At 41.7% G+C, this 22,930-nt stretch overlaps 2 protein-coding genes across 9 annotated transcripts in view; one reads left to right on the top strand and one right to left on the bottom strand.

Moving 5' to 3' along the window:
* Positions 1-21,942, top strand: part of tpte (transmembrane phosphatase with tensin homology) — an 89,032-nt gene extending 67,090 nt beyond the window's left edge. For all 4 annotated transcript variants that reach the window (XM_073043963.1, XM_073043964.1, XM_073043961.1 and 1 more), the window contains 4 exons: positions 5,604-5,701; positions 19,164-19,259; positions 19,339-19,409; positions 20,978-21,942. In XM_073043963.1, coding sequence (XP_072900064.1) covers positions 5,604-5,701; positions 19,164-19,259; positions 19,339-19,409; positions 20,978-21,089 — 377 coding nt within the window. In that variant the 3' untranslated portion in view covers positions 21,090-21,942. The remainder of the gene's footprint in view (positions 1-5,603; positions 5,702-19,163; positions 19,260-19,338; positions 19,410-20,977) is intronic.
* Positions 21,943-22,331: 389 nt separating this feature from the next.
* LOC140726939 (mitochondrial ornithine transporter 1-like) overlaps positions 22,332-22,930 on the bottom strand; it is a 31,836-nt gene continuing 31,237 nt past the window's right edge. For all 5 annotated transcript variants that reach the window (XM_073043968.1, XM_073043969.1, XM_073043967.1 and 2 more), the window contains exon 7: positions 22,332-22,911. In XM_073043968.1, coding sequence (XP_072900069.1) covers positions 22,790-22,911 — 122 coding nt within the window. In that variant the 3' untranslated portion in view covers positions 22,332-22,789. The remainder of the gene's footprint in view (positions 22,912-22,930) is intronic.

Here is a 22,930-nt window from a genome sequence, read left to right as displayed (position 1 = left end):
CTGATGGTAGTGGATCAAGGAGTCTATGGGATATGTGGTAGAGATCCTCAACAGTGCTTTGGGGCCTTTCATTTGCGATGCTTCCGGTAACTTTCACAAATGGATGGGCAGGAGGGAGACCCCAGTGATACTTTTGGTGGCTTTTGCTGTCCTCTGTAGAGTTTTGCAGTCCAATACTTTGCAGCTTCTGTACCATGCAGTGATGCAGCCAGACAGGACGCTCTTGATGGTGTTCCTGTAGAAAGTTGTTAGAATGGGGGTAAAGAGCCTTGCATGCCCTTTTTCCTCAAAGTGTAGATGCTGCGGTCTCTTCTTGACTAAACCAGGTGGGCCCAGGTTAGATCGTCTGTTATGTGCAACCAAGGAACTTTGTGCTCTAACTCTCTTCATCACAGAGCCGTTGATGTGCAATGGAGAGAGACTGACCTGTGCCTTCCTGAAATCCGCAATCATCTCTTTTGCCTTGACCTGGGTCTCAATGTGGATGTTCTCACCATTTGACAAGCCTCTCTGCATCCTCTCTGTGTGCTGACTCATCATTGTTGCTGATGAGGCCCTCCAGTGTAGTATCATCAGCAAACTTGATAGTGTGGTTTGAGCTGAATCTGGCAGTGCAGTCGTGAGACAGCGGCAGACTGAGCACACAACGCTGGGGGGCACCAGCGCTCAGCGTGATGGGAGCTTGAGAAGTTGTTGCCAACTCAGGCTGACTGGGGTCCTTCCATCAGGAAGTCCAACATACAGTTACAGAAACGTGTTGCGTCTCAGTGAGGGCTGTTTACCTGCCAGCCTCTGAGGGATGATGGTGTTAAATGCTGAGATGAAGTTGAAAAACAAAATTTTGCTGTATGAGGCATCATTTTCCATGAGGCACAGGACTGAGTGGAGGGCTGAGGCTCCTGGCATCATCAGTGGACCAGCTTGGGTCCAACATAGCTGGAAGATGGGATTTTGTACAATCCATTGCCAGCCGCTCAAAGCACTTCATGATTGCTGAAGTCAATGCCACTGGGTGGTAATAATTTAGGCCAGATACCATCACTCTCTTGGGTACCAGAATTATGGTGGCTATTTTGAGGCCCGCAGGGATGGTGGACTGTTTCAGAGAGATATTAAAGATGTCTGTTTAGACCTCTCTGTTAGCTGGTCTGAACAGCCCCTCATCACCTGACTGGGTATGTTGTCTGGCCCTGCAGCTTTGCAAGGATTTACCCAGGCTAGGGTCCTCTTCACCTCAGTAGCAGCCAGACAAGGAAGAGGAGGAGGCCTTCCTTGACATTTTCTTTGGAACCATGATTAAGTATTGACTGGAGAATGTATTTTCCAGTATAATGGAAATCTTGATATATTTTAAAATAATACATAGAATAGTACAGCACAGTACAGGCCCTTTGGCCCACAATGTTGTGCTGACCCTTAAACCCTACCTCCCATATATCCCTGCACCTTAAATATAGAACACAGAATAGTATGTTCTGAGATTATTACTGAGATTATTTTTCCATCCACTGGACACTGGGCTACTGATGACCCCAGCCCTATTGACATGGACTGGTACATGGCCACAGTAATTCAGCCAGCTACCAGGCAAATGATCCTATATAAATAATCATTTACAAGTGAGCAGGAAATTGACCTGTCATTGTGTCTTCAAGATTTAAATACAATTTAAATGTAATAAAGACAGGCAAACATAATTGGAAATAATTTTAAAGTGTGGCTGGAGGCTAGTTTCTATGCAATTTACAGCTGTTTCTATTGCTCTTGAAAGAGATGATTCCCAATTGTGTTGAGTCCCAACAATTTCATAGTCTTGCTGATCTGTTTCTGGCTCTGTATAAACCGTACATTATGTACTGTTCTTGGGCTTTTTATAAATATAACTAAGTTTTGTGCTGTGTACACCTTCCTGCTTCTACCTACAAAAGGAAAAGTACATAAATTGCTTATTTCCTGTTGAGGAATTAACTACAACTTATTGTGATGTTCTAAGTGCATAATATTTGAACTGATATTTCAAACTGCTAACTTGTAGTTTGCCCACCAGCTCTGCAATATAGTAAAGATCTACAGCAGTCAGTTTAAACTGGTCACATTCAAGAGAAATGTTGATGGGCAAATGGTCAGAATCACAAACATGCATAAGAAAACTATTTTTGCTTGTTTCAATGCATGATTGTAATTATCAAAGTTGACAAGTCATTAACTATTAACAGTATCTGTTAAGGTCTACTAACATTAACTATTTGAGATGAGCTTTCTGTACAATCATTGGCATGTATATGGGCTGGTTTTGTGATGTGTTCTGTAGAGTGCACCAGTGAAGGCAGTTTCATGCTGCAGTTACTAATATCAAACTGACACTAGGAGTTTGGACAAAGGGAGAAAGCAGGAGCTGGAACACTTGTAGCAAAACCAAGTCACGTTGAGCAGTTAAACCTCTCTGTTGTCTGGTAGTGCAATACACCAGTTGCTGAGGTATTATCTTAAAGTTTTGAGGGATGTTATGCATTGGGATTGAAGTGTTGCAAACACGAAGCTGTTCAATGCCCGAATTTTGATTAGATTGGGATTTGGCATTTAGTAATGAGTAGCGATCAGGAGGTCTGCTTCTCAAGATGAAAGAGACTGCTGCTAGAATTTGGAGCAACAGAATATGCTGAATGAACTCATCTGGTAAGAGGCATCTGGGAAGAAAGGATTTGTCAACATTGGGCTGAAACCCTGCTTCAGGCCTTCAGGATTTGCCACTGTTCCTCCGGAAAGCTTCTGTCAACTTCACATGTAGTTAAATGCTTTGAAATCCAAATGTGTGGTTGAGCTGATTTGCACTGTTAGAATCTTCATAAATTGTCTGCCATAATTTGCTGTAAACTTCAAAATCATTCTAAGCATTGTGGAATTGAGTTTCTAATAGCATGCTAATTACTGCTGAAGTTTTGTTTCCATTTCTAGCTTCATCCCATGTATATGACCAAAACTATTTTTTACTAAGTTTAACATTGTTTAAACTTTTACTTTCTGATCTATTGACTATCTGGTCTAATTAGCTGGCAGTTGAGGCAGATTGATAATGTTGCTCTTAGTTGGTGCCCCTCTCCAAAACTGAAGAGACAAACTAGTCGGATATACAAAACACTTTTTTAAATGTTGCATTGTTAGCACAATCTGGGCTATTACCTTAAGTGTGTGTATGTGGGTACAGTATTAACTGTTATATTCATCCATGTGGCCCATTTCTGATATTCCACTCACTTTTCTAGATCTAACTGTATCTCGGCAGACAAGCTCTCCTCTGGTTACTATTAACCCACTGTCACAGCTACGTATACTACATCTCTTCCCATCTTGTCCCTTGTAAAGGTGCCATTGCTTTCTCACCATTGCTGTCACCAATGTATTTACTATCAAGATTAGGCCTTCTATTCCAGGACATTGGGAATGTCTTCCCATTTCAGGAACCATGGCTTATTTCTGTGGATGGAACCCTATCTGATATCACCTCTGTTTCTTGCACTTCTGCTGTCAGCCCACCTCCTCCCAGACTGAACAGAGATAGAATTTCCCCTTGTCCTGTCCTTCACCTCATGAGTCTCCATATCCCCCAGCTATAACGTGATCCCACCACCAGCTACATCTTCCCCTTGTTCCATTCTGAACTCTTCGGGGATCACTCCCTCTGAGACTTCTTGGTCCACCAATCCCTCCATACCTGTCTGTCACGTTTACATCTGTCATGTTTACCTGCCCTCTTAGTTGATCTAACACTTGTCGTTACACCACCTCCTCCATCATCAAGAGAGCTAAGCAGCCCTTCAAGGAGAAGCAAAGGTACATACTGTATGTGTCTCTGAACTTCTCTTCTTGATGTGGCCTCCTCTTCCTCTAAATTTAGTGCTCCTACTGTGACCTCCTGTACATCAGTAACTAAACGCTGACTTGATGACTGTTTGAAAGAACACCTACTCTCAGAGAGCCATGGCCATCTTGAGCTCCCAGTTGCCAACCATTTCATCTCCTCTTCTGACATGTCCATCCATGGCCTTTCTACTGCCAACACAAGCTAGAGGAGCAATACCTTGTATTCTGCTTCAGTAATCTACAACCCAAGGGCATGAATATTGCATTTTTTCAATTTAGGTAATGTTAGTGATTTTTGGGTTTAGGGCGTGTACGTTTAACAATTGACTTTAGCTACCAGTCTTCACATCTGAAAATTTATCGTGCATTTAATTTGGAGTGCAGCTCTGAATAATGAGTTCCTAAAAGCTGTGAATCTCGGTCTAGACAATGCTGATTAGCATTCATTTGGATGTCTGTGATGGGGAGGTGAATCAGGAGGTGTGAAGGTTGTATGTAGTTTCAAAGAAAGCAATGCCCATACATTGTAAATATGGAGTTGTCCTTTGATACTTGACACATAAAATATCAAGCCCCATGCTGGGTCAGCAGACCTTTCCACCAAAAGCATCTCCACATGATGCTTGCTGTACCTTGTTTTGTCGGATAAAGAAGCTGCTTTGTATCTACCGGTAGTTTTCTCTGGTGCTGTCATTCATGCAACAACAGTAGCCTGTCCCCTTGTTTGTCCTGTTTCTCTTCCCCCATTTTTGTCCCCCTTCCCACTATTACCAATTCTATTTCACCATCTTTTACCTTTCCCTCCGTCTACCAATTTCATTCTCCAACTCTCCTCAGTTGCCATCTGGTTCCAGCAGACAAGCCTCTCCCTAGTCGTCTTTTTGGTTCACATTCTCATCTCTTTTACATTACACAGTCCAGCACTGCGGTTCCTGGTTATCACTCTCCTCTCCCACCTTGTTCCATCTGTTGTTTATTTTTCCTCTCTTTGCCTCCATCTATCATTCACCTACCAAAATCTTTGAACTCCACCCCTGCTCACCTCTCCTACCTGGCCATACCTGCCCGTGATCTTGCACCCCTCCTCAGTTCATTAATCACCTTGGAGCTCTTTCTTTCCACTTCACTTCTCTCTCTTGGACATCACATCTCTCCACTCTCAGTCCTGATGCACGGTTTTAGCAGGCAGTTTTGACAATTTCTTTCCTTCCACTGATGCTGTTCGACCCCACAGAGCTCTTCTAACATTATGTTGCTCTAGATTCCAACATTTACTGTGTCTTCTATCCATTGTCTTACCAATCTATAAATTGTAAGTAACTTAGTTAATTAACCCCTTGTTTGGGAAGCATCCCAAAAGTACCATTTGGGGCTTTAACACCTCCACAATTTTGTATATTTCCAACATTAAGTGGACTGACAATGTTTTCACTTTGATATAGTTGTGTGAAATAATTTTTTGGGTGCTAAATAGCCAACTTGGTGAGTTTGGCTTAGAAGCGCAAGGGGAACCTAAAGTAATTTCCCTCTAGGCCAGGGGTTCCCAACCTGGAGTTCACGGACCTCTCGGTTAATGGTAGGAGTCTTTGGCAAGCAAAACGTTGGGAGCTCCTTCCCTAGGTAGTGCATTTTTTTTGTTGTTCTCAGATCTTCAACATTTGCATGGTTTTCAGTATAAGAAATACCAAGTCTGCAATGACTGACAGATGATTAACAAGTAAAATATTTTCCACCCCACACAGGTGTTGGTAGGAACAACGGCAGTGACTTGAAGGTTGAAATTATTGTGAAGAAGGTGCTTGTATTTCAGTGTGTTTGTGCGACACAAGAAAATTGTAAGGTAAAGTACACAATGATTAAAGATTTGGAGAGTTCATTAACACCGTGTTTTCATTCCAAATAACATGGTATACTGTTTTAATCTTTCAAGCTTAAATTCAGGTAAACAGCAGAATACTAATTAGAATACCATTGTTTTGCATTCATTCAAATTCAATATTTTGTAATTTTTTAAATTGAAGTTCATCATCAAACATTTCCATAAGATATATTTCAGACATTGTACATGTATATGTCACAAATCTCCACATAGTATTTATCTGAGGTATATACTTATGAGTGGAGAGAAAAAACAAGCAAAAGGAAACAACTATGTACAAGTAGGGAGTGATCTTTTTTTTTACAACATATTCATTGATTTGTGAGAATAAAATCAGGCCTATGAGGCATTAGGTAGTTAAACCATTTTTCCCAGTATGATAGATACTTAATAGATGCTGTTATCTTCTCCATTTTGTGAATGTCCATTGTAATTTCCATCCATGTATTGAAAGTTGGGCTCTCCTGTGATAACCATTACCTAGTAAGAGTCTTTTTATCAGCCACCAACAGTATATTCATTAAATATTTATCTCTTTTTAACCATTCTTGAGGTATATATCCAAAATATATGGTCTTACTCTTTAAGGGTATTTCACATTTAAAGATGCCTTGTAGGGCATTGTGTATCCCCCTCCAATAGTCTTTGATAACAGGGCAGTCCCAAAAAATATGATAATGATTTGCATTTTGATTTCCACAATTTCTCCAGCAAACAGGGAAGTTACTGTCATAATGGGATTTCTGAGAGGGTGTAATAAAATATCTTATCAAGTTTTTCCATCCAATCTCCCTCCATTTCTGTGAACTGGTACACTTCCATTGATACCTCCATATTATTGTCCATTCTTCCTCAGATATAATTATCCCTCCTTTCTTCTCCCATTTTGTTTTAATGTATGAAGTCAAATGTATTTTAAGATTTTAAGATTTGACAACCCCTTATACATGCTTGAAATGATTCTACTACCATTATCTGAATTATATGCTTTTCTAAATAGCTCTATCAAGCATGTACTTGCCTTGGTTACATTTTTAAGCGTCTTATTAACATATTGTCACATCTGTAAATATTCATAAAAATCTTGTTTTTCTAATAAGTGTTTCTCTTTAAGCATTTCAAAACTGAACAGTGTTCCTTCTTTCATTATGTTGCAAAGAACTGTTATTTCTTTAGCTGTCCAGTCCTTAAATCTAGCATCCAATTTATTTGGTGTAAAATCTGAGTCATATGCACACCATTTAAGAATTGCAAGATCTCCCTTTAGATTATATTCTTTTATAGTAGTTTTCCATATTTTAAGAGTCAATTTCACCCATGGGTTATCAATAGTATTTATGTACCTTTACAGGTTGTTATCTGCCAAAATTGCTTGTATGGGGATGGGAAGTACCCACTCCTCAATGTTTTTCCATTGAGCGTCATATGATGGGTCGCACCAACATATCACAGCTCTCAACTGTGCTGCAAAATAATAATCTCTAAGAGAAGGTAGGCCCCATCCCCACTTTTCCTTTGCTAATTGCAAAGTTTTGAGATGAACTCTAGGCCTTTTACCCTGCCAAATATACCTTGATAACATCTTGGCATTCATTCAAATTCAAATGTGACTCATTATCTCTTTTGGCTGTTGCCATGTTGAGTACAGTGTACAAATCTTTTAGGCACCCTACCTATATTTTACATTTTTTTTTATATATATATATATATATATATAAATATTGTTAGGGTGCCTAAGACTTTTGCACAGTACTGTATTTGTCAGCTTGGAGCAGAGAATGAGTTTGTAAATCTGGGGGGAGTAAATGATGTTGGGAATGGTGAGGGTGGACCCCTGCGGGAGGTGTGTGGGACGGGTGGCAGAAAAGGAGTGCCAAGGGTGGGAGACAGATGCAGACACACCCAGCCTTGAGACATCAAGCAAGGTCATTTGATTCCAAGCAATTAGTTTGATCATTACAGAATATCTGGTGCTTGCTGCTCCCTCCTCTCTCCCTTCCCCTTTGCTCATCCATGATTCCCTTCTCTGTGTCCCCTTCCTACTCTCAGTTCTCAATAGGGACCCAAAGCAGAATCAGGTTTGTCATTGCTCATGTATGTCATGAAATTTGTTTTTATTTTCTCACAGCCGCAGTACAATGCAATCCAGTGCTGTGCAAAAATTTTAAATACCCTAGCTACATACATGTCTAGGACTTTTGTACAATACTGTATATCAAATAATCTGATGCAAAATGGAACACTTTGTAATGGAATAGTTTTAGTTCATATAATCTGAAAGTAGAGGATGGTAGTGGAAGGCTTGTCAGAATGGAGGCTAGTGACTGGTGCTGTGCTGTGGTGGTCGGTGTTGCTTGTGATTCATATAAATTATTTCAATGTTTGATTTGTAAATTTGCAGATGACACAAAATTAAGTGTTAGAAGGTTATCTTGCATTACAGAGGGCAGGGGGATTTTGATTAATTGGGAAGTGGGCCAAAGTGGGGCAAATGGACTTCAATATGGATAGATGAGGTGATGCATTTTGGAACATTAAACAAACATAGGATTTACAGTATGAATGATATGGCACTAGGGAATGTAAAGGAACAGAGGGACTTGAGAGTTTATTGACTGTGATGTTACAGGTAGTCAGGCTGGGGAAAATCATGTTTGACATGGTGGCCTTCATCAGCTGAGGCACTGAGTATAGGAACTGGGGCATTATCTTTAGTTGTACTAGTCATTGAGAGCACTTTTAGAGTGTTGTGTATAGTTTTGGTCATCCTATTATGAGAAATATGTGGTTTCTCTGGAAAGAGAGCGGAAAAGGTTTGGGGATGTTGCCGGGCCTGAGAGATTGGCCAGGGTAGCTCTTTATTTTTTGGAGTGTAGCCTTTCATGAGGGTGATAATCTTATAGAAGTTTATAAGATCATGAGGGCATAGTTAAGGTGGGCAGAAAGTGGGGGGGGTGCATAGAGTTGGGCTGAGAGTGGACAGGTTTGAAAGGGATCCGAGGGGCAACTTTTCTATCCAGGGTGGTGAGTATACAGAACGAGCTGCCAGAGGAAGTGGTTGAGGCAGGTACAGTAGTATAATTTAAGAACCATTTGGAAGGTACACAGAAATGTGGGGGTTAGAGGGATATGGTCTGACCAAGGAGATGGGGATTAGCTGATTGGGTGCCATGGTTGACATGGACTCACTGAGCCAAGGGACTGTATCCATGCTGTATTGCTTTTTTACTCTGTACATACTTGCATGAGGCAATTTCTGTAGCAAGTAACTCTTCTGTTTAAGGCAACAATGTTATAAGCAAACTTGAGGTCCAGTTGCCAAGAAAATGGTGGCAGGCTGCCTAGAGTTCTAGCAATGGCGTTCCACTGTACCTGACGAATGCAGGTAACAGTAAAATAATAGTGTGACTTTGCAGGGCAGATGAGGCTGCATGGTGAGTATGTCTGCTCTACCATCTGGTAACTGTGGCATGTATATGACAAATAATATGAAAAAAAACAGATGTTTTAAGCCTATCCTATGCTGTAATGGCCAAAACATCATGACTAAAAGAATTTTTTGCCACCCTAAAAGAGCACTGAGCAAATTGGGTGGGGTGAGCTGGGGAGGAAATGGGAAAGTACAGGCTGGTGCTCTTGAAAGGAGTCCAGAAGATCGCTAGACCAAGTCATGGTCTTTGATTCAAACTACTCCAGGCAGAAACTGGTTTTGTCAAAAACATGAAATAAATCGACATCTAACAGTTTTGAGGATCCTTTGTTCTCTTGGGAGAATGGTTTGATGTATTTTTGTCCACGTATAATTTAAATGTATTCTCTGCCCTCAATCTGTTAACTGGAGCCATCCACCAACAAAGATACAACCTAGACTGTTAATTATTTTACAGACCACTATCATTCTCTTGTTCTTCTAACTTAAATTGACTATAATTCTCATAGTGAACACTTGCAACTCGAGTATTGTAGTTTAAGAATCTCGGTTGAGTCAAGTATTTACTGATTACCTTCACAACCAGCTTTTTGATGGGTAATCGTTTAGAGATGGCACTGATTGCTCTGAGGAAGTCTGACATTCTAGTAAACTCCAGTAATCGCTAATCTCTTCGTGTTTCAGATGTAATTCTCATAATTTTTACATTGATTTCTACCCCCCGCCACTGTCTGTACATTCTCCCCGTGACTGCATGGGTTTCCTTCAGGTGCTCTGGTTTCTCCTTTGAGTTGAGTATAGGAGTAAAGAGGTCCTTCTGCAGTTGTACAGGGCCCTGGTGAGACCACACCTGGAGTATTGTGTTCAGTTTTGGTCTCCAAATGTGAGGAAGGACATTCTTGCTACTGAAGGAGTGCAGAGTAGGTTCACGAGATTGATTCCCGGGATGGTGGGACTGTCATATGTTGAAAGATTGGAGTGACTGGGCATGTATACACCGGAATTTAGAAGAATGAGAGGGGATCTGATTGAAACAAATAAGATAATTAAGGGATTGGACACGCTAGAGACAGGAAACATGTTCCCAATGTTGGAGGAGTCCAGAACCAGAGGCCACAGTTTAAGAATAAGGGGTAGGACATTTAGAACAGAGTTCAGGAAAAACTTTTTTCACCCAGAGAGTTGTGGATCTGTGGAATGCTCTGCCTCAGAAGGCGGTGGAGGCCAATTCTCTGGATGCTTTCAAGAAAGAGTTGGATAGAGCTCTTAAAGATAGCAGAGTCAAGGGAGATGGGGAGAAGGCATGAACGGGGTACTGATTGTGGATGATCAGCCATGATCACATTGAATGGCAGTGCTAGTTCAAAGGGCCGAATGGCCTACTCCTGCTCCTATTGTCTATTCTTCAAATGTCCTAGTTGGTAGGTTAATTGGACATTGTAAATTGTTCTGTGAATAGGCTGGGGCTAAATTGGGCTTGCTGAGTGGCATGGCTGTCTCTGCCCTGTATCTCATTAAGTAAGAAATAATAACACAAGGGCTCTAATTTTGCTCTTCTCTGGCACTGACTTTGTGTGACTACCTCAGTGAAAGCCGTGACAAAAGCAGAGAGAAAAATAGTGCTAATATAACACTGGATTGTTCAGTTTAAAGTCTAAAGCATCAGCTGCTGTGAGCAGGTTGTGACGTGTGTAATACTCGCTATGGCCAATATCAATGGTCCCTTCAATTAATCTGATTGGCTCACTGCTGTTTTCTCACAGGTGGCTGGGATGGGAATTAAAATATTCATGTCTGATGGAAAAAGGTGATCCTTGGGCAGCTTGAATCTGCTTTTTGTAGCGAGATGCTCCTGGGCAATGGTCACATTCAGTAGATGAATGATTCTCCCTAAGGGCATGGATGCAAGAGTTTGGGCAATACAAACCAAAGGCAAATGTTGCAATCTGAATGGCTAGATGTTAGCAGACATTAGCAATCATTCTGTCAGTAAAATAAGTGTTCATTCTTGCCACTAGCCAATCTATAAACTGGCTTGAGGAAAGACAAACTGATTACACCCTGCAGTGGCAAAGGACTACTTTAACTAGCACAGATCCTGATCAGCCAGCAGTTAACCTGGACTGGGGTCCTAGATGGATTAAGCAGATAAGTCAGGATCATAAGAAATAAAAGGAACATCTGGCCATACAGCCCCTCAAACTTGCCCTGACACTTAGTTATGTCATGATTGGTCGCACTTTGCCCTGACACTTAGGTCATGATTGGTTGCACTTTGCACTGACACATAGTGAGGTCATGATTGGTCACACTTTGCCCTGCTCAGTCTTGATCCTCATTAGAGATTTAAAACCCCCCTGTGCTGCCCATTACTGTCAAATATCTGGAGAGCACCAGGGTAGAACGTCCTGAAGATTTGCTCCCAACAATCCTAAATAAACGACCTCTCTTGAAGCCATGAGCTCCCCCCCTCCCCACCCACCGTAAACCTGAGCATTTCCACACAGAACACTGGAGAAACTCAGCAGGTCAGCTAGCATCTGTGGAAAAGAATAATCAGTCAACATTTTGGGCTGAGACGCTTCTTCAGGACGGAGAAGGGGGAGGGGTGAATGCCAGAATAAAAAGGTTGGGGTGGGGGAGAGGGGAAGGAGGCTATCTGGAAGGTGATAGATGAAGCCAGGTGGGTGGGAAAGGTCAAAGGCTGGAGAGGAAAGATTCGGAGAAGAGAGTGGACCACAGAGGAAGGGGACAGAGGAGAGGACCCGGGGGGAGTATAAACAGGTGAAAAGTAAAAGGTCAGAGTGGGAAATAGAGGAAGGAGGTGCGGGGGTGGGGGAAATTTGTTTACCAGAAAGTGAGATCAATATCTATGCCACCAGATTGGAGGATACCCAGTAGGAAAATGAGGTATAGCTTCTTCATCCTGAGGGTGGCCTCATCTTGGCCACATCAGAATGCGAATCAAAGTTAAGATGTTTGGCCACTGGAACGTTCCACTTGTCGCAGGTGGTGCAGAGGTACTTGACAAAGTGGTCCCCCAGCTTACGTCAGGTCTCACCAATGTAGAGCAGACTGCAGGGGGAGCACCGGATATGATAGACGACCTCAGCAGATTTGCAGGTGAAGTGTTGCCTCACCTGGAAGGACCGGGCCCTGAATAGAGGTGAAGGAGGTGTACAGACTGGTGTAGTACCCAGGCTCAGCACTTACCCTGTCATTCCCCTTCAGAAATTTGCTCATCTCTGTGGGATTGTCTTTTGTTGTTCTCAGCTTGATTACAGGCAAAGCTTCCTAGATTACTTTTCAAAACCCAGCCTTAACATTCCTCTAATCAGTCTATTATGATTTACTGACACAAGGGGAAGTAATAGTCTTTCTCTGATATGGAGAGCTAAACACTCGAGATGACTTAGCTATGTCCTGTAAAATTACAGAAAGGTTTACTTTATGCTGAGTCCTTCATTAAAAAAAGGTTGACGTAGTGTTGTCCCCTTTTTGGTTTCTCTGTGTTTGCAGTAGCTTTGTATTTATTGCCTGTATCTCAATTCATCAGGACTTTTTCTATACAACATCTAAAGTATGATGTTCAATACTCCCAAATAGACGCTCATCATGCTTTGGGATCCTGCTTCCCAAAAGTACGTTCCGTCCATGAGGTGCTTCGGTAGTGGTAATCAAAGCAGCCTTTCCAGTGCCCATTCTACTTGGAGCTCTGGATGTTCTCTTTTTGAAATGTCCTCCTTTAGGAGTTAATGAGATCCTCTGGTTACTGAAATGTAGATTCTCTTAATGTCTTGCTGAAGATTTCCATGTGGCAATTAAGATATTGTTGTGGATCTGAAATTCTATTTGTCATCAGTAAGCATGGCAGAATTTATTTTTCTTTTGCCAGAGGACAGCAGTGAACCTAATGTCACAACAATCTACTAATTATATGGATTCTCCCCATCTTATTGTGGGGGAGACTAAATAGAAACATAGAAAACCTACAGCACAATACAGGCCCTTTGGCCCACAAAACTGTGCCGAACATGGCCTTGCCTTAGAAATTACTGAGGACTTTGAGTAACCCTAGATTTTTCTAAGCACCTTGTACCTTTCCAGGAGTCTCTTAAAAGACCCTATCATATCTGCCTCCACCACCGTTGCCAGCAGCCCATTCCACGCACTTATTCTCTGTGTTTATAAAAAAAAACAAACAAACAAACTTACCCCTGACATCTCCTCTGTACCTACTTCCAAGCACCTTATAACTGCTCTCTTGTGCTAGCCACTTCAGCCCTGGGAAAAAGCCTCTGACTATCCACATGATCAATGCCTCTTATCATCTTATACCCCTCAATCGGGTCACCTCTCATCCTCTGTAACTCCAAGGAGAAAATGCTGAGTTAACTCAATTTATTCTCATAAGGCAAGCTCCCCAATCTAGGCAATATCCTTGTAAATCTCCTCTGCACTCTCTCTATAGTATCCGCATCCTTCCTGTAGTGAGGCGACCAGAACTGAGCACAGTACTCCAAGTGGGGTCTGACCAGGGTCCTATATAGCTGCAACATTACCTCTTGGCTCTTAAACTCAATCTCATGATTGATGCAAGCCAATGAACCGTATGCCTTCTTAACCACAGAGTCAACCTGCGCAGCAGCTTTGAGTGTCCAATGGACTCAGATCCCAAGATCCCTCTGATCCTCCACACTGCCAAGAGTCTTACCATTAATACTATATTCTGCCATCATATTTGACCTATCAAAATGAACCACCTCACACTTATCTGGATTGAACTCCATCTGCCACTTCTCAACCCAGTTTTGCATCCTATCAATGTCCTGTTGTAACCTCTGACAGCCCTCCACACTATCCACAACACCCCCAACCTTTGTGTCATCAGCAAATTTACTAACCCATCCGTCCACTTCCTCATCCAGGTCATTTATAAAAGTCCCAAAGATTAGGGGTCCCAGAACTGCTCCCTGAGGCACACCACTGGTCACCAACCTCCATGCAGAATATGACCCGTCTACAACCACTCTTTGCCTTCTGTGGGCAAGCCAGTTCTGGATTTACAAAGCAATGTCCCCTTAGATCCCATGCCTCCTTACTCTCTCAATAAGCCTTGCATGGGGTACCTTATTAAATGCCTTGCTGAAATCCATATACACTACACCTACTGCTCTTCCTTCTTCAATGTGTTTAGTCACATCCTCAAAAAATTCAATCAGGCTCGTAAGGCATGACCTGTCTTTCACAAAGCCATGCTGACTTGTTCCTAATCATATTATGCCTCTCCAAGTGTTGATAAATCCTGCCTCTCAGGATCTTCTCCATAAACTTACCAACCACTGAAGTAAGACTCACTGGTCTATAATTTCCTGGGCTATCTCTACTCCCTTCCTTGAATAAGGGAACAACATCCACAACCCTCCAATCTTCCTGAACCTCTCTTGTCTCCATTGATAATGCAGAGATCATCGTCAGAGGCTCAGCAATCTCCTCCCTCGCCTCCCACAGTAGCCTGGGTTACATCTCATCTGGTCCTGGTGACTTATCCAACTTGATGCTTTCCAAAAGCTCCAGCACATCCTCTTTCTTAATATCTACATGCTCAAGCTTTTCAGTCTGCTGTAAGTCATCCCTACAATTGCCAAGGTCCTTTTCCAGTGTGAAAACCGAGGCAAAGTATTCATTAAGTACCACTGCTATCTCCTCCGGTGCCATACACACTTTTCCCCTGTCACACTTGATTGGTCCTTTTTTCTCTCTCCTTATCCTTTTGCTCTTTACATACTTGTAGAATGCCTTGGGGTTTCCTTAATCCTGTTTGCCAAGGCCTTCTCATAGCCCCTTCTGGCTCTCCTAATTTCATTCTTAAACTCCTTCCTGCTAGCCTTATAATCTTCTAGATCTCTACCATTACCTTGTTTTTTTTTAACCTTTCATAAGCTCTTCTTCTTGACTAGATTTACAACAGCCTTTGTACACCACAGTTCCTGTACCCTACAATCCTTTCCCTGTCTCATTGGAACGTACCTATGCAGAACTCCACACAAATATCCCCTGAACATTTGCCACATTTCTTCTGTACATTTTCCTGAGAACATCTGTTCCCAACTTATGCTTCCAAGTTCCTGCCTGATAGCCTCATATTTCCCCTTACTCCAACTAAATGCTTTCCTAACTTGTCTGTTCCTATCCCTCTCCAACGCTATTGTAAAGGAGATAGAACTGTGATCACTATCTCCAAAATGTTCTTCCACTGAGAGATCTGACACCTGACCAGGTTCATTTCCCAATACTAGATCAAGTACAGTCTCTCCTCCTGTAATCTTATCTACATACAGTATTGTGTCAAGAAGCCTTCCTGAATACACCTAACAAACTCCACCCCATCTAAACACCTTGCTCTAGAGAGATGCCAATCGATATTGGGAAATTAAAATCTCCCATCACGACAACTCTGTTGTTATTATTACACCTTTCCAGGATCTGTCTCCCTATCTGCTCCTTGATGTCCCTGTTACTATTGGGATGTCTATAAAAAACACCCAGTAGAGTTATTGTCCCCCTTCCTGTTCCAAACTTCCACACACAGAGTCTCCATAGAAAACATCTCTATGAGTTCCTCCTTTTCTGCAGCCATGACACTATCTCTGATCAACAGTGCCACGCCACCACATATTTTGCCTCTCTCCCTGTCCTTTCTGAAACATCTAAAGCCTGGTACTCGAAGTAACCATTCCTGCCCCTGAGCCATCCAAGTCTCTGTAATGGCCACCACATCATAGTTCCAAGTACTCGTCCATGCTCTAAGCTCATCTGCTTTGTTCATAATACTTCTTGCATTAAAATAGACACATCTCAAACCATTGGTCTGAGCCTGTGCCTTCTCTGTCACCTGCCTATCCTCCCTCTCGCACTGTCTTGAAGCTTTCTCTATTTGTGAGCCAACCTCCTATTCCCCAGTCTCTTCAGTTTGGTTCCCACCCCCCCAACAATTCTAGTTTAAACTCTCTCCAATAGCCTTGGCAAACCTCCCCGCCAGGATATTGGTCCCCCAGGATTCAAGGGCAACCCGTCCTTTTTGTATAGGTCACACCTGCCCCAAAAGCGGTCCCAATGATCCAGAAATCTGCATCCCTGCCCCGTGCTCCAATCCCTCAGCCACATGTTTATCCTCCACTTCATTCTATTCCTATACTCACTGTCACGTGGCACAGCCAGTAACCCCGAGATTACTACCTTTGTGGTCCTGCTTCTCAACTTCCTTCCTAACTCCCTGTAGTCTGCTTCAGGACCTCCTCCTTTTTCCTACCTATGTCGTTGGTACCAATACGTACCATGACCTGTGGCTGTTCTCCTTCCCACTTCAGGATGTCATGGATGTGATCAGAAACATTCCAGACCCTGGCACCTGGGAGGCAAACTACCATCCATGTTTCTTTCCTGTGTCCACAGAATTGCCTATCTGATCCCCTAACTATAGAGTCCCCTTTCAATACTACCATCCTCTTCCTTTCCCTACCCTTCTGAGCCACAGGGCCAGACTCTGTGCCAGAGGCACGGCCACTGTCGCTTCCCCCAGGTAGGCTGTCCACCCCCAACAGTACTCAAACAGGAGTACTTATTGTCAAGGGGTACAGTCACAGGGGTACTCTCTAGTACCTGACTCTTCCCCTTCCCCCTCCTGACTGTGACCTACTTCTCTGTCTCCCGTGGCCCCGGTGTGACCACCTGCCTGTAACTCCTCTCTATCAACTCCTCACTCTCCCTGACCAGATGAAGGTCATCGAGCTGCATCTCCAGCTCCCTAACACGGTCTCTAAGGAGCTGCAGCTTGACGCACCTGATGCAGATGTGGCCGTCCGGTAGGCTAGGAGTCTCCCAGACTTCCCACATCTGACACCCAGCACAGGACATCGGCCTCACACACACACTTCCTGTCTGTATTCTACCTGGCCTCAACCTGTTATCGCCAAAGCCCTCCTATTCCTAGCGCCCGCTCTATAAAGCTGTCTCTTTTAAAATTCTTCCACTGTTCTAACTGGCTGTGGCTGACATCTACGCGCTTGCGCAGTCGTGCCTTGATCAAACAGCTGAAGAAATAACCGTCTCCTTTTAAACTCTTCTCGCTGTTCTAACTGGCCGACGCCCACGTGCTTGCAGTCATGCCTCGATCAGACCACTGAAGAAATAACCTAAATCTGAAAATGAATAGGTTCCTTATACAAAGGTGATGAATGGATTCAAACACTCATCCTAAACGTGGACGATGTTTAGTGTTGAATTCCAGGGATGATGGTAAGAATGACTGGCTCTGGTCTCAAGGCAAAGTTTGACCAAGTGTGACATCAAGGAACCATGGTAATGCTGAAGCAAGTGGACATTAAGGAGAAAACAATCCAATGGCTGGAGATGAATCTCTCAAAACAAGTTTGTAGTTAGATGTTGATCTTCTCTGCAGTAGTTCCCAAGGACAGTATTCGAGGATCAATCATTATCATCTGCTTCATCAATATCCTTCCATTATAAAGTCAGAGATGATGTGATGAGACAGTGGTCCTGATTAAATTCAAACTGGGTATCAGTGAGTGAGTGCTACTTGACTACACTACCGTAACGTTTTGCATCCCTTCTGTCTGCATGTATTTGCAAATGCATCTGCCTGGTCTTTAGTTGGTCTGAACATTGAAGATTTGGCCAGAAGTTGGTATCATTGAGGGTTGGAATGTTCCTAGAGTCTCCTCTTGGAATTTAATTATTCACTACTATTCATAACTAAAGGTGACTGTAGACCTTTGAAGTGATGCATTAGTTGGTTGTGAGATTGCATAATAAACAAAATTATCACCTTTTGAAAGGACACTGAAGATGTAATTAAGGACACTCCTCAGGAACTTGTGCAATGTGGTGTGTGATTGATATATTAAACCAGGGTAGATCCCCTGACTAGATGGTGAAATGAAGAATATGCCCTGCCTTGAGATTAGAGTGTAGAGTACTTTTTTGCTGTTCTTAATCACAGAACAGATCTGGATGTCCAGTTACAAGCTGTAATATGGTTCAAAGTCTATTCCATTTAGCTAAAATGGAGATTGGCCACAAAATTAGTGGATTGTCGTAAGAGTGCATCAGATTCCCTACAGTCCTTTGTGCAAAAAAAAATCATTCTTACCCATGACATACATAAACTTTAATTTCAGACCTACATGAGTGTGGTTCACTCTTAATCACCCTGTGGAAAAGCCTAGCAAGACATTTGGTTCTAGGGCAGTTGGGAATGAATAATAAATATTAGCATTTTTCTTAACCCGATAGCATGAAGGCATAAGTGTGCTCATTTGTCTCCAGTATAGCATTGGGTAGTTTTCTGAAAAAGTTGGGAATAGCCTGGGCAGGTAGGAATAGATGAGAGGTAGAAGCTCAAGGAAAATGAGGAAAGCAGTGAGCATCAGAATGAAGAGCAATTGTACAGGACAAATTGTCACCTGCAATCAGCTTCATGGTATTTGTTTGGGGATGGTGGGAAGGAGAGAAATGGGGCTTTGCTCAGCTGAATTGCCCATCTTCAAGTGACTACATGGGCTGGTTGGTGTTGGCCACCATTGGAGCAAGAGAACAAACAGCTGAGCAGCATTTCCTTCTGAAAGGATTGGGGGAGGATTTCTGATGAGCATGTTTGATAGAAACAAACATGGCGGAGGAAAGCATGGTTGATCTGCTGTTTGGTCTATGGAAATGGAGGAGTAGTTTAAAAACTATTTATACATCCTTTTCTCTGCTGTGTACTATTATTCATTCCTGTCTCCACTGACTCTGCGGATCCTCTCTATCTTTCTTTCATTGTTGATGTTCAAGCTTCATGTATATTTTGAATTTCATGCTTTGCATGAAGAAAGACAGCTATCCCAAATAGTAACCAAACGTCTGTACTGTTGTCATGTTAATTATGTATTTTACAGATCCCTACATTTAATACATAATTTTTGTGTACAGCTGTTCTTTGATGCTGGAAGTAACTCTGCAATAATTAGCTTGGAGAATGGGCCTGAAGTGAGTGGTGATGTTAAAGTCAGATTTGAATCTAATGGGGTAAGTTCATTTAAATATTTATTATTCTCCAATTTGTAAAAAAAAATAAAACAAAACTTACAATATTTTTCTTTTTCAGGGCCTACCCAAAGGTTATGATGATTGTCCATTCTACTTTTGGTTCAACACATCTTTCATTGTAAATAATAGGTACAGTCCAATTATATTTCTTTTTAAAATAGTAGTCTCTCGAAGTCCAAGGAAGACGAATGTGCTGCATAGTCAACATCTGTGGGCACTCATATGACTTCTGAGGCTGAAATCCGAAGCGCAGACTTAAATAAAATACTGGTTAATACCAAGCAGGAAAGTGCAAGCTAACCATTGCAAGTAGATCTTGTACATAGTTTGACAAGTAATGCATTTTATCTGAATTTATTTTGAAGTTTACTTACCAAATTTCACATTGAAGATTTGAACTCATTTTGCATGTAGACATATGCCTGCTTCATAATGCTCTGGAAAGTATGCTCACAGTGGGAGGGAACAACCCAAGTTGTACATCTAATCAAGCACTGGTTATTTCTTGAGCAGTACACAAAATGCTGGAGGAACTCCATGGTACAGCAGCATCTTTGATGCAGAATAAACGGTCAACATTTGAGCTGAGACCCTTCTCCAGTAAGAGGAATATCAGATTAAGGTGGGTGGAGGGAAAAGGGTAAAAATTGGTCGGTGAGGGTGGAAAAGGTAAGGAAAGGGCTGAAGAATGAATCTGATAAAGGACTGTAGACAATGGAAGAAGGGGAAGGAGGAGGGAAACCAGAGGGAGAAAATGAGCAGGTTAGGAGAAAAAGGGTAAGAGCAGAGCCTGAATAGGGAATGGAAAAAGAGGGAGGAGGAGGAGTAGGTTGAAGAAATTACATTCATGCCATCAGGTTGGAGGTTACTCCCAGGCAGAATGAGGTTTTACATGTACATCTTGTGTTTGGCCTCATCATTGTCTCCTCTACTGCCATGGCTAGACATATCAGAATGAAAATGGAGAGTCAAATTAAAATGGGTAGCCACCAGGAGATGCTGCCTTTCACGGCAGGCAGTGAAGGTGCTCGACCAAGTGGTCCCCCAGACTGTGTCGGGTCTCACTGATGCTGACTGCTTATTCCCTTCCGTAGATGCCGTTTGACTTGTCGAGTTCCTCTCACATTCTGTTGCTCAAAATTTCCAGCATCTGTAGAATCTCTTGTGATTTTTTTTTCTTGGTTGTTTCCTGACAATTTGCTATAATGCTTGTCATATAATCAGCTGGGGCAGAGGTGGGGAAGGAAAGTTCACCCTAGCTGAAAACTATATTTGCATACTGAGGTGCTGGAATTGCTATTGTATTGTAGCAGTGCCTCAGTCAAAATCCCATTTTGTCTATAATGCTGAACAATAGACCCAAAGATATATCTTTTATCGTGTAGAATTTAGTATTGATTTTCGAGGTTGCTTTCAGTTAAAAGTATACCAGCAAAATGCACTAATTTGTTCTGCTTGACTTTGCAAGCAGGAATTTTGTAAAACTTTTGGTTTGCTTTGAAAAGTTAAATATGGGTTTGTCCCCATTGCAGAGTATTTAAAAAAAAATTACTAGTACCACTTGTGTTTGTGTCAAGGACCAGCAATTATCAAACAGATCCTTTTAAAAGTTAGGATAAATAAATAGTCATTGTCTGACCAAATTTTGACAAAACTCCATTATTTCATTTTAGCAATGTACCTATTATGTATTTCAGACTCTGCTTGTCCAGGGATGAACTTGACAACCCCCACAAGCCAAAAACCTGGAAAATCTACAGTGAAAAATTTGCAGTTGAGGTGAATTTTGATGATCCTGATTCCAGTTAAAATAGTACCACCTCAGGAACAGAATAAGCAGAGAATGACTCCGGGCAGTTTGTAATGTAAATATTATTTTGGGAGTCTGGTACTGCCTTCAGTGGGGAGGAGGGGAGAGACAATATTGTGGGAACTTCTACTTGCTGCAAGATATTCCAATTTAAGAACTTTTTGTACTGAAAGGAAAAACTGTTGGAAAATGGTCAAAGTCATTGTTCTGGTGTGGCAGCCTACCCTCTTGATGTCGAACCTTTTTCAGCCTATTTTTCCTTAAGATTGCCAGTGTTGTATTTACCTCAAAGAGGGTTGATTATCAGTGATCCCAGGACTGGATTAGACTTTTTTTTAAAAAAGAAAACTTTGATATTTTTACCTGTCCAGTGCTTTCTTTTCTGACGAATATGAACAATCAGCAATGTAACAACAGCATTAATAAAATGCAATTTCCCCCCTGCCCCTAACCCTTTAGCTGATTTAAAAAAAAATGTTATGATTTGTCCTCTGACACTTCAGTCGCCTGAATGTATTTTATCCATCACTGTGCCGTATTTGGGCAAAAGACTCCAACCACAGCACTGCACCTGTGGATGGGAAAGGAGCAAGAAGCCTGCACAGTACAGGCCGCAATGTAATTATCCTACTAAGTGATCGAACTGTTCATATTTGCTTAATGAAGTGGTATTTCTGTCTGCTACAAACCTTGAGTCTCGGTCACATTCAATGGAACTTTGTAAATTTCTTGTCTGATTTCTAGCAAACAAAAACATGATTGTAGTATGGGTGATAATGTTTGTTCAACTGTTATAAAATGCATCTATCACTGTAGAGTTCTTGAATTTCTCAATAAATAGTAAAATACGGATTTCTTAGTTTGAGATTTCTCCTAGTCATTGTAGCAGATATTAGTTGATGTTTTCTTAACGGCATTGACATGTGATATTGTAACTTGATAATGTTTACAGAAGGGTAAAACGATCCAGTTCCTGCTCTTTCCCTACATAAGTAGATGCTACATTTGGGAAGTAGGACAAGTGTAATAGGTATGTAATATTTTTTGAATGAAGTGATTAGTTGTGCTTCTCAATGCAAAACTGTATTTGGCATCTTGCTTGCCTGGCCTAGAGCTTCATAGACTAAATTCCACTTTGCACTTGATCATTCTGACATTTAAGGACAAACTGGTCAGGGTCTCATTGTGATGAGGGGTTCAATGAACTTGTTAACAACAGTACACACAGTCCTAACAATAAAGACCTTGAACACATCATCCTGTTACTTTTAATATTATTCATTTTGGAAACAGGAGTGAGGATTGGCAGCTTCCACATTCAGACAAGTGTAGCAATATAACTACCTCATTATTACTCGCCCGTCTTATTTCTTAATAAAAAAAAATGACACTTTCTCTTCCAGCTTGATTTGTGATATTGGATTTTTAGGCTTCTCTTGTCCACAGGAAAAAGGCTTCTCAGAACTTAAATACTTCTGAATCTTTATAAAATGTCAATTTTGGCAGTAATTAAGTGTTTCAAATTTAAAGTTTAGTTGCTTTTGAATGAATCCAGTTTCTGCCAAGAAATTCCTTTCACAGCTACTTCCATGTAGAATACCAAATATCCAGTTTTAATTTTTAGATGGGGCCCTAATATATCGAATTCAGCACAATCAAATTCCTGGGAGTAAGGCATCAGTTGTTTCCATAAAGCAGCTCAGTTTCTCATGTAGTCCATCATAGCTTTCCTGCTCAGTTCATAAGCTAGAAACAGTGCACCGTTGGCAGGGAATGCACGTATCATTGTTGGTGTTAATCCAGAATATATTGCTTTGATACCTGGGGGAAAAGAAAAAAA

The sequence above is a fragment of the Hemitrygon akajei genome, chromosome 4 (genome assembly GCF_048418815.1).
Source record: "Hemitrygon akajei chromosome 4, sHemAka1.3, whole genome shotgun sequence".
Taxonomy (NCBI): domain Eukaryota; kingdom Metazoa; phylum Chordata; class Chondrichthyes; order Myliobatiformes; family Dasyatidae; genus Hemitrygon; species Hemitrygon akajei.
Note: the sequence above shows the minus strand (reverse complement) of the source record. Positions and strands in the feature narration are given on the sequence as shown.